Source organism: Pristis pectinata, chromosome 11 (assembly GCF_009764475.1).
Source record: "Pristis pectinata isolate sPriPec2 chromosome 11, sPriPec2.1.pri, whole genome shotgun sequence".
Lineage (NCBI taxonomy): Eukaryota > Metazoa > Chordata > Chondrichthyes > Rhinopristiformes > Pristidae > Pristis > Pristis pectinata.
In genome coordinates this window covers 42770261-42786321 of record NC_067415.1, presented here as the reverse complement: position 1 = coordinate 42786321, position 16061 = coordinate 42770261, and the positions used below count along the sequence as shown (strand labels likewise).

The 16061-nt window shown below is 38.8% G+C and overlaps 1 protein-coding gene across 1 annotated transcript in view; it reads left to right on the top strand.

Annotated features, from left to right (window-relative positions):
- rab30 (RAB30, member RAS oncogene family) overlaps positions 1 to 16061 on the top strand; it is a 49296-nt gene that overhangs the window by 15097 nt on the left and 18138 nt on the right. Inside the window, exons 2-3 of the mRNA XM_052026346.1 lie at positions 2826 to 2926; positions 10580 to 10663. Of these exons, the coding sequence (XP_051882306.1) occupies positions 2834 to 2926; positions 10580 to 10663 (177 nt within the window). The 5' untranslated portion in view covers positions 2826 to 2833. The remainder of the gene's footprint in view (positions 1 to 2825; positions 2927 to 10579; positions 10664 to 16061) is intronic.

The window sequence follows — 16061 nt, the reverse complement described above, 5'->3', positions numbered from 1 at the left end:
TCCAGTAAAATTATATATTTTAAATACTATTGTTGTTCGACATTATCACTTACGAAAACGTGTAAGTCTGTTATGTTCCTACCTTTTGATGTTCTTAGTTTCCCTAATCCAGCTAAAATTCTATCTGGTTTCTCCACTGAATAAAAACGTACTTATTTACCCAGGTTGACATTTCTTTATCTGTTGGACCTTCTAATAGGGTGATTTTTGCCCTTTGTCATTTGCTTTCACTTTTATTAGGTTTGACAACCCTTCTAGGTTTAATTTTTAATTTTCTTTTTGAATCTCTTTAACCATTCATAATATGGATTGACTTATTTTTTATTTTCATTACAGGTTGGGGGAAGTTGGAGAAGCCCAAATTTTAATTTCCTGAGGTCTTGTAGTTCATCTTTGATTACACGCAAGTGAATCAAAATGGCACCTTTTCCACTGTTCATATCTTTGCATTAAATAATTGAGAACCATAATACATCTATGTTGTAACTTGGGTTTTAACATATCTGACTTTGAATATGAGTTTCCATACCTTTTCTGAAAGCTGAGGTAGCGAATTATCCAGACTATTTTGGCACTTTCACTTTGAATTTACCTCTTTCATTTCTTTGTACAATTGCTGTTTGAATCCATCAATTTTCTTTTGAGTTTAATAACAGTACACAATTTATCCTTGACATGCTGCTCATTAAGCTTTTGTTTAAACAAAAATATTGTATTCGTTCTCCTTAAAAGTAAGAACCAAAAAAGCTGTCAAAAACTCAATCCTATGCAGTAAGTTTTTGACGCATTTTAAAACGCCTTCTTTCTATGTTGAGGTTCTGTGTCTGTGAGGGAGAAATTTGAAGTTGCAGCTTGAGTAAGTGTAGTGTAATTTGCAGTATTTGTGCAAAATTGATTTTACAGTTTTCAAACATGAAACATTGTAATTTCACACTGTACAGCTCTGTCCATAATGTAGTTGGATACTTCAATGATTGTATGGGGGTAGAAGGTTAATTGTCACAAATTAGTAAGAGCAGAATTTCAACCAGACCCAAATTCTTAGTGCATCACAGTACAGTGGAAAAATAAACATTTTTGTCTCTCAAGCAAAATCCTGAGGCCAGCTGCTGACTTCACATCCTAGAAAATCTGTTTTCTGTAATTGTTTTGAACAGAATAATTTTGGGCATGAAGGATATGCTGTAACTGTTCAATAATGTGTTCCATTTTGCATGTATATTTTATTTTCCCATTACATCAGGAATGTTGTCTAAGGACCAGCAGAATAATGTTCCAAGAGTGTTATTGGTGTTTTAATCATGTTTACAGAATTCCAACTGTTGTTCATTTAAAAATTGCATGGTTGAACAAATTGATGCAAAGTGATTATAGAACAAATTTGGTTAAGTCTCTTCTTACACTGTTTTTGTACATTTGAAATTGTATACTTGGCCTCCTGTCAATTTCAATTATTATTCACTTGCTGAAAACCTGCGCTTAATCTCTACATAACTTCTGTTACCCAACAACGTCAGTCATAGAATTTGCCTTTGTAGATGAGGTGCTATTTTGGAAATGGGGCTAAGTAGTTTCTAAAGTACTAGTTTGTTACAATCATTCATTATTTAGATAACATGTTCTTATAACTGAGTCATGGATACTATATGCATATTACAATAGAGCTCCTCTGGATTAGTAGAGGTGTTCACTGAGTAATAAATCCAATCTCAGTATTGCATTTTTTCCACGTCAATCATTCTGTTTGACTTTGCATTCCTAAATGCATTTCTTTTTACAGTTTGGAATTGGGTATCAATTATTCAACATGTTAGTGGCTTGAGTCTGCTTTAACATGGATCTTGGATCCACAATTATGAAGTATTTTTCTTTTATCTGCACAGGACTTGTGCATTATTTCAGTATAATCTGTTGCTAGATTTGGGACATAGCTACAGAAAATAAGAGATGAGTAAGTGTTGTATAGAAGTCTAGTAACTTGAAAAATCTGAACATTTAAACAAAAATGTCCATATTTGTAATTCCTATCTCTTTGGAAATCTTCCTGAATTCTGATCTTAAGTATGGGAAAACCTAGGTTATCCTTTTTGAGACATGCTTGTCATTTTATTAAAATTCTGTGCTATACTATTAAAATTTTCCTACTATCGTTGCCCAGTTGGAACAATTGGCACGATAGTAGGCGTAAGTGACTTGGAAATGTTCAGGGTCTTTTTCTCGACAATAACAAATATTGAAAATTCCTCTTTACAAAAGGAATGCATTCCTGGAAAATGTTTTAAGTAAAGTTTTATAAACTGAAAAGGTGTGGAATGCTATTAGGTATTTTGGTAGAGCATATTCCTATATGTAGAGATTAAGTGCAGGTTTTCAGCGTGCATAATAATTGAAATTGAGCAGAGGTTAAAAATAAAATAATAAATCAAAGATATGTACCACATAGTCAATGGTATTACATTGAAAATTTGTAAATGGAATGGTCATAAATTTAATACCTGTAACTAATAAACTGAAATTATAATTGAACCTCCTGCTTATATTCCTCTTTAACAGAAGCCAATATGAAACTTTACATTAATATGTCTAAAAATATTGAAAATTAAGTACATTAATGTTGTAATTTCAGCAGCAAGCCTCATTATCTATGGTTATCATATTCTTGTGTTCATTCTGCATTTCGGTTTACTGAAGCTGGGAACTATAGGAAATTGGCTGTCAGAATTACTTTCCAGCTCAATTACTTTCCTTTCTCATGGCAGAGATTTAAAATTCACTTTAAGACATTGATTGACTTTGTAATAAATGCTCTTGTCCTCCTTCTCTAGGTGTGTAAATGAGTATGGAAGATTATGACTACCTATTTAAAATTGTCTTGATTGGAAATGCTGGTGTAGGAAAGACCTGCTTAGTACGAAGATTTACTCAGGTAAGAAAGTTGAGGTCCTGAATATTAAGTTTTAAATTGGGATTACTATGGTAAAGATAAAGTGTGGCACCCATTTTGCTGTTATTTTGAGTCGGTCATGCTTAGCTATATTCTGAACTGAGATGCATGCAATATTTTACTAGCTTGAGCCACAAAATTGAAATTGCAGCATTATCACTGCATCACCTAAAGAGGAAGGGTCACTGAAGTGACGTGGTTAAGTTCCCAATATTTCTTATCAATTTTTCTTTTAAACTTTGAATTGGGTAGAGCTAATAATTGTAGTTTTGGAAAGGGAGAAGAATCTAGTACTTGCGTGCCTCCCTTAAAGGGTTCAGCAGTGTCCACTACCCAAAACTACCATTATCCTTCAGGTTATCTCTTGGATTTATGGGATTAATAACAAAATGTAGGGAAATGGGGTGGTTCGCAGAATCTGTCATCTTGGTTTTTTTAATTTAAAGAGAAGGGGCAGGCTGAGGTGATGTAGGTCGGATTTTACTAACTTGGATAGGATTGTTTAGAAAAATGTAGAACAAAGAGCATTATTTTTGATTTGTGCAGTTTACTTTTTCTATTTTACAAAAACATTTTGCAGATTCTAGCTGTAGATCTGCATCTTTTATACTGATCAGTATTTGTATTTCATGTATTTCCTTTGCACAATGCAGGATGTATTAAATACTTTGCAACATCTGTGTTAATATTATCAATCTGGTTCTTGTATAGAATTATGTATATTTTTCGATACAGAAACAGGCCATCCAACTCAGCCTCATGTGATCTCCTACTTAATCTTTTCCATGTGCTCATCTGGCTTACCATTAAAGACATTTTATGCTTTTTGCCTCAATATTACATGAGGCAGCAAGTTCCATATTTTAACAATTTTGTTTAAGAAATTTTCATGAATAAGTTATTGAATTTCTTGTTACTATTTGGTCTGTCCATGTGAAAATATATTTGTGTACCATATCAACCCCCTTATGTATCTGAAGACCTTTTGTGAAGTTATCCCTCAGCCTCATTTCTGAGAAAAGCCTGTTAAATCTTTCCTTGCTTATCAAAACCTTGGGTTTGGTTTCAGCCTCATAAGTAAGTGTTGTGCCATTGCCAGTATTTCCATACTAATGAGTATAGATGCCAGATCTTATTACAGTAACCTTAAGTGGAGTTAACAAAGATGTGTGCAAGGTTTAACATAATTTCTTTGCTTTTCATTTGTATTCCTCCAGAAATGACCAGTGCTTATTTTTAGTGACCTGGTTAACTTGCATTCTACCCTTTTAAACATTCATGAATGTATGTTTTAGATTTTTCTAATTTTATATTTTATTGTTGTTCTTTACTATATGATCTCTCTTTCGTTCCTTCTCTCTCTCACGTTTTTCTTGCTCTTGATGTCATAAGAGACATCAGACTTGCAGCATTTGGCAATTATACATCACGTGCCATCTTTATTTGCTGTCTGGAGAGATTTCTCTTCCATATCAGGAGAGTTACTTGGGACCTAGCTAGCTTACAGCAATGTCCTACTGCACTGACTGTCTTTTTCCCTTCAGTATGGATTTTTTTTTTGAGCTGCTGACCAAGGTCAGTTCGCAGATTGATCAGCATCTGCAACCAGTTTGAGTTGGCATCAAGGGCCAGAGTTAACTGCGCGAAGAGCAAGGCCATGCTCTTCGGCAACTGGCCCGACCAATCCAACGTCCCTTTCACCGTCAGGCCTGACTGTCTGAAGGTGCTGGGGATCTGGTTCAGAGGGGCTGGGGCGTGCAACAATAATTGGTGGGAGCGGATTGGGAAGGTGAAGCAGAAACTGGGACTGTGGGAACGGCGCTCCCTATCGATAACTGGGATGAACTTGGTCATCAGGTATGAGGTGCTCTCAGAGCTGCTGTACTTGGCGCAGGTGTGGCCTGTTCCTCGCTCCTCTGGCTTGGAAATCACCTGTGCCGTCTTCCAGTTCATCTGGGGATCCAAGATGGAGCGGGTCCGACGGGTCACCATGCACAAGTCCCTGGACAGTGGGGGTAGAGGTGTCCCCAAAGTCACCCTCATCCTGATGACCACCTTTGTCTGTGGCTGCATCAGGCTGTGCGTGGAATCCAAGTACATGGGCACCAAGTACCACTACGCACCAAGGCTTTACCTGTCCCGGATGTTGCGGAGGATGGGCCTGGCCCCGTGGCCACACAATGTCCTAGTCAGCTGGACATTGCCGCACTACCTGTCCTTCATGGAAAAGTTCTTCCAGATCAACACCTTTGACTACAAGTCCATCAGGCAGTGGTCAGCACAGAACATCCTGCAGGAGAAGGACTCGATGGATACCGTGGGTGGTTCCCTGAGCAGACTGTCCAGACCATCTGGCAGAATGCCTCATCGCCAGAACTCACCAACAAGCACCAAGACCTCACTTGGCTGGTGGTGAGAGGGGCCCTCCCAGTCAGATCCTTCCTGTATGGTCGGAATCCCAGCACGCGCTGCCCCCAGGAGGACTGCACTGGGGACGAGATAGTCGCCCACCTCTTGGTGAGCTGTGGATTTGCGAGGAGGGTGTGGTGAAAGATGCAAGGGCCCTTGTCATGTTTCATCCCCAGCAGCAGTGTAACAGAGGATTCTCTGATCTGCAGGCTGTTCCCAGGGATGCACACAGAGACGGACATCAACTGCTGCTGGAAGGTCATCAACTCAGTGAAAGACACCCTTTGGTCTGCCCCAAACTTGTTGGTCTCCCAGCACTGCGAGATGTCCGTAGGGGAATGCTGCCGACTGGCACATTCCAGGCGTGCTGAAGGATGCACTGAAGCTGGGTGCAGCCAATGCAAGGGCTCAGTGGGGAAGGATGACAGTCTAGGGTTCTTCTGCCACAGGAGAGGGAGGGGTGGGGTCAGGCGAGGAAGCCCCTTAGATATTGTAAATATGGGATTGGGGTATCACCCCAGGGAGCCACGAGTGGCATCGGTGCTGTGGTTTTTTATATAAAAAAAAGTAACACTAAGAATTGATCTGTACATGAATGCAAAGGTTTGCACTGTTTTATTATTGTATATAGTTTCTTTTATTATGAATAAAGTTTATTTTGTTTAAAAAAAATTCTGCTGCCATCTACACTACTTATTCTACCACCTAACTTAATACCATTAGAAACACAAAATACATAACTGTCCTCATTTATCATTGACTTGAGGAAAAAAAAATGTTGAGGTCCCAGATTCCTGGCAATATTGGTATCCTGCTGATTGAAATCCATTAACTGTATCCCACTTATGATTCAGTCCCCTTTCCATGTCTCTAATTGAATGTGCTCTCACTTCTTGAATAAACAATTCTGGAAGTTCAGAAGTCACTTCCTTTCACGATATTAGAAGTCTCCTCCATAAAAGTACAGTTGTTGGTAATAAGTTACAATTTCTAATGAACTCTTTAAAAAAACAATAAAATAGATGTATTTGACCAAGTGCACATTCATTCTGTAGCCCAGTAACAGATTTAAGTACAGGGGCTTCCTGGGTTGTGGAAGACCTGGCTTATGGAAATCTGACCATGCAAATGTTCCCATAAACTTTTAAAGAAATTTTCAAGATGAGAAAGTTGGTTACAGAAATGCAAGCATCTTCAGGGGTTATGGAATAGGGATAGCAGCTAGTTATTTCAAAAGAACACTAGTCTTCCCAAAAAAAAACTGTTTGCCTGCTATGTCCCTGCAGTAGTCAGACACCATTGTCTTTATGAACACGCTGCTAGTTTACACTGAGTGGCCACTTAAGAAATTTACTTTAGAAACTGACGAGGCAATCTCTTCTATTGATACTTGTAAAAATACTTTATCAATGGATGTTGTTTGATACTTTAAGGCCATCTGGACATGGAATACACTGATTTGGTACCTTTGTAACCACCTGGGAAGACAATAAACGTTTGTTAATAGACCCTCATTGAAATGTCCATATCTGACTTGTGGAAAAATTGATTTACATGTGATTCTCGGGAACAGAACCCTTGTATAACCTGGGAACTGCCTGTAATTACCCTACACAGACTTTGGACTTAAAAGGCCCCAAGAAGTGGATTCCACAATATTTCAATGTGACTTCTAACTTTGAATGCCCTTGAATTCAGAGAATGATCAGAATTACATGACATTAAATTGAATATTTGTAAAGCAGCTTGGGATAAATAATTGTATCAATATTTGTTCTTTCTGAGTGCTACATTTAAAAATTTTTTTTTTCTTAATTATTGCCCATGTTAACATTTTTTCCACTACTTAACTCCCTGCGTTACATAAATTGGAGTGCATGGCCTAAATCTAGATGCATAGCTTTGTTTCTTTCTTGGCACTACATGGCAATATTCCTGTTTAAGCATTGGATGCAATTTTTATGTCAAACATGCGTCAGATCTTGTCATTCCCTGTGCAATGTTGGACTGTTGCCACAAAAATGTGTTCATTGTTTCTGGAGTGTCTGTCACTGCTCAGTCCTAGAACAATCAGATTTTTGTGCTGCTGCTCCAGGCTGGGACCCAACTCTATTAATCCTGTTATTTACCACCTCTACCTTGGGTCTCCAGACTGTACTGAAATTAGCTTCAGTCCCAAGCCCATCATTGGGGTGTCACACCACAACTCAATAAGCATTCCTTTTTAAGATTCATGTCCATTTCAAGGATCATGTATTTAGTTTTTAAGGAAATGTTATACCCTTTTGGTCCTCTCCCTAACCCCCCAAATCCAGCCTTGGGGCCTGAAATTCAAAAAGGGTGCAATGTTACAAATGGTTATTTGCATCCTTCTCCACCCATCTTGCACGTGAATTTTATGGCAATACTTTTTTTTTGAGCTGAGAAAAAGACTTGGAGTGCTCTAAATAGCATTTGCCTTTCTGGGTGTGGTGGGGGCTATTCCTTATGGTAGGAACTTAATCAGAAAAAGCAGAAATACTGGACAAAATACAATTTGTCTAAATGGTGCAATTTTTTGAAAACAACAGGAAGAAGCAGATGCATTTCCTGATTTGCATCAGGTTTATTACTTTGAAAAAGGATCATTGCAATAATAAAGCAGAACATCTCATTGGGACTGACATTCCTAAGTGTTCACAACTAAGATGTCCTGATTACCTTAGTTTGTTTTTGTTCTTTCATTTTCAGCGAGTGTGTAGCTATCAGTTTTGGTATGGATTAAATCTATCTACAACATGCTCGCTATTTCTTGCTATAGAAGGAAATATTTGTATAGTATTTTTTTTATTTATGAATCCAACACTACTGCAGCTTACAATTGTGTCAGTGTTGAGGAAACGGAGAGTCTGTAGAGAGACTTGGATAGACCAGGAGAATGGGCAAAGAGGTGGCAAATGAAATACAATGTTGGAAAGTGTATGGTCATGCACTTTGGTAGAAGAAATAAACAGGCAGACTATTATTTAAATGGGGAGAAAATTCAAAATTCAGAGACGCAAAGGGACTTGGGAGTCCTTGTGCAGGATACCCTGAAGTTAACCTCCAGGTTGAGTCAGTGGTGAAGAAGGCGAATGCAATGTTGGCATTCATTTCTAGAGGAATAGAATACAAGAGCAGGGATGTGATGTTGAGGCTCCATGAGGCATTGGTAAGACCTCACTTGGAGTACTGTGTGCAGTTTTGGGCTCCTTATTTAAGAAAGGATGTGCTGACGTTGGAGAGGGTTCAGAGAAGATTCACTAGAATGATTCCAGGAATGAGAGGGTTAACATATGAGGAATGTTGGACGGCTCTTGGGCTGTACTCCTTGGAGTTCAGAAGAATGAGGGGGGACCTCATAGAAACATTTCGAATGTTAAAAGGCCTGGACAGAGCAGATGTGGCAAAGTTGTTTCCCATGGTAGGGGAGTCTAGTACAAGAGGACATGACTTCAGGATTGAAAGGCGCCCATTCAGAACAGAGATGCGGAGAAATTTCTTTAGCCAGAGAGTGGTGAATCTGTGGAATTTGTTACCACGGGCGGCTGTGGGGGCAAAGTCATTGGGTGTATTTAAGGCAGAGATTGATAGGTATCTGAGTAGCCAGGGCATCAAAGGTTATGGTGAGAAGGCGGGGGAGTGGGGCTAAATGGGAGAATGAATCAGCTCATGATAGAATGGCAGAGCAGACTCGATGGGCTGAATGGCTGACTTCTGCTCCTTTGTCTTATGGTAATTGATAGGATAGGTCTTCAGAAAAGATCAGTGGCCAGAGGAACATTGTCATCAAGGAATGGTACCTGAAAAGAATTAGGGGTGGCGATAGAATCTTCAGTGATTGAGTCCTTGGAGAATCTTCACCAATGATCAGGATCTAGAAGAGTGGACGAGAACTTCTTCAGTGAAATGGAGCCTTAGGAAGGGTTGGACTTCCAGTCAACAATCAGGGCCTAGAGCAGAGAATGGGAACTCTGCCAGTGCTAGGGGCCAGTAGTTGGGTGTGATGATCAGGTAAGTGGCTTGGGATGGAAGGGGAGGTGGTAAAGATCAGAGCCTGTGAGGATCATTGGGTGAAGGTAGCTGAACAACTGGTGGAATTGGATTGGGTATCTGATCTGAGGAGTCTTGGAAGATCGGGGGTTAGATGGGCATTGATGAGCTTGGGGGTTGGGACTGTCAAGATTGGGAATTATGGGATGCCTTTGAGGTGTGTTTCAAAGGACCATTGTTAAGTAAGGACTAGTCAAACAGATGTTTCAATCCAGTGTAGTGTTTATTAAAACATTGTTGTTCAGAGAGTGCCTAATGATGGTTGCTTCTGGGATAAGTTGGCCTCACTTTCCCTGCAATACTCCAAAAGCAACATTATATGGAATAAATTCCTCCAATGTGCAACTGAGGTGGAAATTGAACACTTGGACGAGGTTACTTGGTGCTGAGAAGTGCCTGGAAAGACTTGGAAATGGTTCTTATCACATATTTTGCTTTGGGTAGAGTTGATTTTCATCACAGAATTGAGAAGAAAAATGTGGAAATTCAAGCTGGAGGATGGATTGCTGCTTGAACTCGCTTGGCTATCTGGGGAATTCCCATTCTTTTAGCAACACTGACATAGAAGTAAAAGATTTGATACTCAGCACTTTCTGTAAGAAACAGTTCCCTTAAAAATCTGTGGTGATTTCTGTGCTTTCCTGATAGCTCTTACCTTTTGTGAAAAATATTTTCCCTGGTGTTGCAGATCCAGTTAACTGATTCTCAAATCTTCAGCATGGAGATGGAGTCAATTTCTGTTGCTGGTTATTATCATAGAGAAACAAAGCATGATTATATAAACTTTTTTATCATTGATTTGATATGGGTATTAAACTATTTAAAATTAGGCAAGTAAATGTCCCCAGTAACTTAAGGAAATAATATAATATTACTTCTAAATTTCTGGTTCTGTGTTCCTGATGGAAATGGATGTTTAGTTTTGTTTATAGAAATGTTTTTATTTCTGGAATTAATGGCCTATTACATGACTGCAGGTTCTCCAAAGTTATACTTTACATCCAGTGTCTCCCTGCCATCCCCCCCCCCCTTTAGACAAAGGTATCTTGATTTGACCCCCGTATCTGTTTTGTGTGGTTATTTCAGAATTGCACTTATCAAGATGAATACAAAGTTAATGAATATGTATGCACTGAAAATCTTCTGTTGTTACAGGGTTTGTTTCCGCCAGGCCAAGGAGCCACAATTGGAGTTGATTTTATGATTAAAACTATTGATATAAATGGAGAAAAAGTGAAGGTATGATACTATTAAATGTTCAGACCCCTTGCTCTTTGTGACAAATTTGACAAATCAAAAACCTAAGATTTGAATAGTATTTTATGGTAGTATTGCGTAAGTTGTGTAACTATTTGAATTTAGTTCATTAGCAGATATAACTACATTTACCACTGATGTACATTGTGTTTCAAAGAATATTTAAATTCACTACGATGAGGTTGAAATGTTTAAATATTAAGCAGAATTAAAAGCTGAAATAATGTATTTTGAGATCTTATCAGAGACCCAGGAAATGAGCACCTGGACTCTTTCTAAATGATTGATAGTACAAATATGAGGAACAGGTTGAGCAGTTAATTAAGATAACTGGTTCGTCAAATTGATGGATGTTTGGTTTTGTGACATTAGAGGTGCAGATTTTTAGGCCCTGATGGATGTTTGGGAACCAACCAGGAAACTTTCATCTTGACTGTCAGTTTAGCTGTGGTTCACTAATCATGTTTCCATTTTGCACTCGTATAGGGATCAGTTTGGTTTTTCAGTGATGAGAGGTGGCTGTTTTTTATTTCTTCATGCAGTCTGGCATCAATGGCAGCCTGTATTCCCATTGGCAAGTTTGAGACTGATGGATCTGTGAGGTGTTTTTTTGGGATGTTAGTTGCAGTGTTGGGAGACATTTGTCCCTGTATCAATACTAATTCTCCTGGGCTTCACTGTCACTTTTCGGTGGGCCAATTTGTGTTTGGTCAGTTTTGTAGGATTATAGGAAAGAAAGTAATAATAAAGATATCGGTGTACCTTTTATGCAACTTGAGTCATAAATGGGATGATTCCTAATGTACTAGGAAATGGAGAAGAAATGGCAGAACTACTTTTTTTTTCAGTTATTCTTGGACACATCTTTATTTCCAAGTGACAAAATATCAAAATTCCAGACACCATGTGGAGATGCCACCCACTGAGCTCCTCTGGTAGATTGTTTGTTGCTCTGGATTTCAGCATTTGTAGCCTCTTGTTTCTCCACTGAGTTCCAGATGTTATACAAACATCTAAGCAACCATAGAGGAGAAGGCAGATGATAGATGGGGGAAAATAACCAGGGTGGGAAGGTTGTGGACATGGTCTCTGGCTGACTGCAGGAGCAAGCAGACTGCAGGGATTTTAGGGGACAGGGAATCTGAGGATAGAAAATAAAATCTTTAATACCAGGAAGACACAGAAATCATTCAATTTTAACTACAAGCCTGAGGAGAAATTATTTTTGAAGAGTCAATGTGACAGAAACAGTTCAGAAAGCTCATTTAGGTACATGGCAGCCAAAATGAGAAATCTCTGGGAGGAAAGGAAAATGAGATACTGTGGCGTTAACGTGGTGATGTGAAATCAATTGGATCAAAGAGGAAAGGTTGCATATGGTGACCAATTTTACAGCCCATGAGAATAAAGATTATTGTGCAGTCAATCAACTTTAGTGACTGAAGAGCTGTTAAATGACCAAGATTAATTTAAAGCATGTTATTTCTATGTAACAATCCATTGCTAACTACATTTTGTAAAATTATCCCAGTTTTACTGAGGAAATGTTGTAGTTTGTTTCCTCTGCTCTTTAAATAGACTGATTGCTGGGGAGAATTTCTTTTTTTTAATTTTATTTTACGCCGTGGTAACAGGTCCTTCCGGCCCAACGAGTCTGCGCCGCCCATTTTTTAAACCCAAATTAACCTACCCGTACGTCTTTGGAATGTGGGAGGAAACCAGAGCACCCGGAGGAAACCTACGCAGACACGGGAGAACGTACAAACTCCTTGCAGACAGTGACGGGAATCGAACCCCTATCGCTGGCGCTGTAATAGTGTCACGCTAACTGCTACGCTACTGTGCTGCCATGCTGTGCAGTTGACCATTAAGTGTATATAACATGCCCTGCCTTGCCTCCAATTAATTGGCTGATATGGTCCTGGCAATAAAACCCCTGATGAGGAAGTTTGTGCACTTTATGTAAGATAAAAACACTGGAGTTTAATTTTGAGCAGATGTAGAAAAACTACTTTTGCTTCCATGGATTCCACATTGGGAGATGGATACAACTCTTCATTCCTAAACTGCTTGAAAATTTGTGGGATACTGCAGAATGAAAATTATAGCCGGAGTCTGTTTTCAGTTAATTGTTGCAGTGAGTGTTCCTGCAAATGCTCTATGGTATCTTTAGACAATAACTTGCTGACCATGTCATGCTCACAAAGTATTTGGTGCTTCAGCTATTTTTACCTTCATGGTTCCTTGTGTTAACAGTGCCTGACAATGTAGCAATGAGCATATTTTGTGTAATCATTTGCTTTATATTGAACAGCAAACTGATGATTTTGATGAATAAACTATTTGTATTTCAAAGTTTCCTAACTGGTCATTCAAAGGGAAATTGTGGGAAAAAAAACAAAACAACTTTTTGTCTTAAAATTTGTGCTGCCATGTAATTCAGATATTGTACAAATAAAAAATAATAGTATTACCAAGACTTGATGGTAATGCAACATTACAGGACTGTTTTCCTTTGATTTCTCTAGTTAGGTAATGCTCAGATCTAATATTGGAATATCATAGCACTTCAGCAGCTGTATGTATTGAACAAAAAGTGATTAGTTTCATAGTTCCATTGTATTCAGCCAGTTCAGTTTTCACCTTGTCTTTTCACTGAGTTGATCTCAAACATTGTGTTTAGAAGAGGGCAAAAGTAAGATAAACATGGAAAGTTGACTGTGATCAGGGTTAAAACTTGTGGCTCATGACACAATTTTATATCCAAAGTTTCTTTCAAAGTATAAGTGTTGATAATTTGGAGGTACACAAGAAGGATTGGTTTTAATAAACTTTGATTACCTTATCTACAAGACAATTCTGAAATTAGTTTGTAACGAAAGTCCCATTAAAATATGGAGTATCTTATTGGTTAGCCACAAAATGAAAATTGAGTTGATAACTAATATTTATTTCACAATGCAGCAGTGTTCAACTTGTTAATTACATTGAAAGTTTTTTAAAAAATCCACTGATTAGAAAATTTTAATGGTAGCATTGTGCTAAAGCAATTAATCTAACTGATGAATGCAGGTTTTACACACTGCATATTAAGTGTATCTCATTTATGGGAAATTAAACTACTTGCTCCCTTGGGAGAAAGGAGAAGATATCTGAGGGAGGTTCGTTACAACTCAACATCTTAAAAGCTAGAAGCAGGAGTACACAATATGGTCTCTCGACTGCTGTGCAATTCAGTGAGATCATAGTTTATTTAATCTAGTCCTTAATCCACCCAAAAGTCTATACCTTGAATATACTTTCAGCCTCCACTGCTCTCTAGGGTAGAGAATTTCAAAGATCCTCAATTCTGAGTGAAGGAATTTTTTTTCTCGTCTGTTAATTAGGTAATCCCTTTTATCTTGAAACTGCCTACTGGTTCTAGATAACCCTACCAAAGGCAACGTCTCAGCATTTATCCTATCATGCCCCCTCTGGATTCTTGTCTCTTTCAGTAAGAGCACCTTTCACTCTTGACTCCGGAGACCAAAGGCCTTATCTACTTAAATATTACGCATGAACAAGGTTTGATGCCGTTTCCTTGGGTAGAAATGAGAAATAGCAAAGCTGAGAAGTCACTTGTGGAAGTGGTGCGTAGGCTTCCTAACTGTAATCTCAGGGTAGAGCAGTGCATTAAGGGAGCTTGTCAGAAGGATGGTGATAAGGATGGGGATTATCTACATGTAGATCAGCAAAGTCAAGAAGCAAAGGTAACCTAGATTAAGACTTCATAGTGGTTTCCAGATTGTTTCTTGGAACAGCACTTTCTGGAGCCAGCCGTTATATGTTATACCAGACTTGGAATTTCGCAGTAAGATAGGTTTAATTAATAACCTTGTGGAGAAGCTGCCCCCAAGAAGTGGTGATCATAATACTGAATTTACATGAAAAACACTGATGCTGGAGGAACTCAGCAGGCCAGGCAGCATCTGTGAAGTAAAGCGGGCAGTCAACATTTTGGGCCAGGACCCTTCTTCGGGACTGAAGATAGGAAAAGGGGAAGCCCAATATCTAGGAGGGAAAAGCAGAGCCGTGATAGGTGGACTAAAGAGGGGAGGTGGGGTGGGCACATGGTGGTGATAGGTAGATGCAGGTAAGACATAGTGATAGGCAGGTGCAGGGGAGGAGGGGAGAGCAGATCCACAGGGTGATGGGTCAAAGGCAAGGAGGAAAAAAGGGGGTAGAAAAAAAGAGGCTAGGAAAGGGAAGAAAAGAGGCATGGTTGGGGGTGGGTGTGGGGATTACTTAAAGTGGGAGAAGCCACAGCCGTATTGAATTTCCATTTCAGTTTGAGGGAGAGAAAAATGGGATCAAGATGATTATTTCAAAGTTAAATTGCGGTAGTTAGGAGGGTATGAAAGCAGACTGAGCCAAGTGAACTGGTAAATTAGGTAAGTGAACAGTCAAGGTACAGTGACAGACAAGATGCAGTTACAATCACCAGGGACACAGTACTGAACAAGTTGTTGTAGCTGTGGGCTGACGAGTGTTTGAATCTTTATGTTCTTTTTTCCTAGCTTCTTTAAAGAAGTGGCTTGTTAGATATTTAACAAATTAGTTTTAATTTTCTGAAATTCCCTGATTCAGGGAAGTTTTCAATTCATTGGTTGGGGGGGGGGGGGTGGTAGAGGAAGCAACATAATCCCTTTTTATTCAAAAAGGGAAGATGGAAAATGAGGAAGTGTAGGCTAGCATATGCTTCAATTATATGGTGTATTGGTGAGGCCACACCTGGAGCACTTTGTATGATGTTAGTCTCCTCATTTAAAGAAGGATGGAAACATGTTGAAAACAGATGAGTGAAGGTTTATAGATTAATATCTGAAATGGAAAGGTTGTAGAGGCTAAACTTGTGTCTGCTTGAGTTTAGAAAAGTGAGAAGCGACTTGAAATGTAAGATCCTGTGGGGTCTTGATGGGGTGGATGTAGAAAGGATGTTTCTTGTGAGATAATCTAGAAGTAAGTGTCACAGTTTAAAAATAAAGTCATTGATTTAAAACAAGGCAACATTTTTGAAGTTGAGTGTCTTTGGAGCTCTCATCCACAAAAGGAGGTGGAACCAGAGTCTTTGAAGACTCAATGCTTTGGATAAGCAATGTGATTTTAAAAAAAATTACTGAAGACAGCAAGAATACGTCATTAAGGTTCCAATCAGATAGGACAAGTAGAGTGGCCTACTTCTGCTCCATCAGTCCTGCATAGTTTTAGCAAAACGTTGACTTTTTGTCTTCCACCTTCCTTGCAATAAAAGCCAACATTTATTTGCTTTCCTAATTGCTTACTGTAGATGCATCCTAACCTTCTGGAGCAACAAGCATCTGCTGGAAAAACTCAGTGGGTC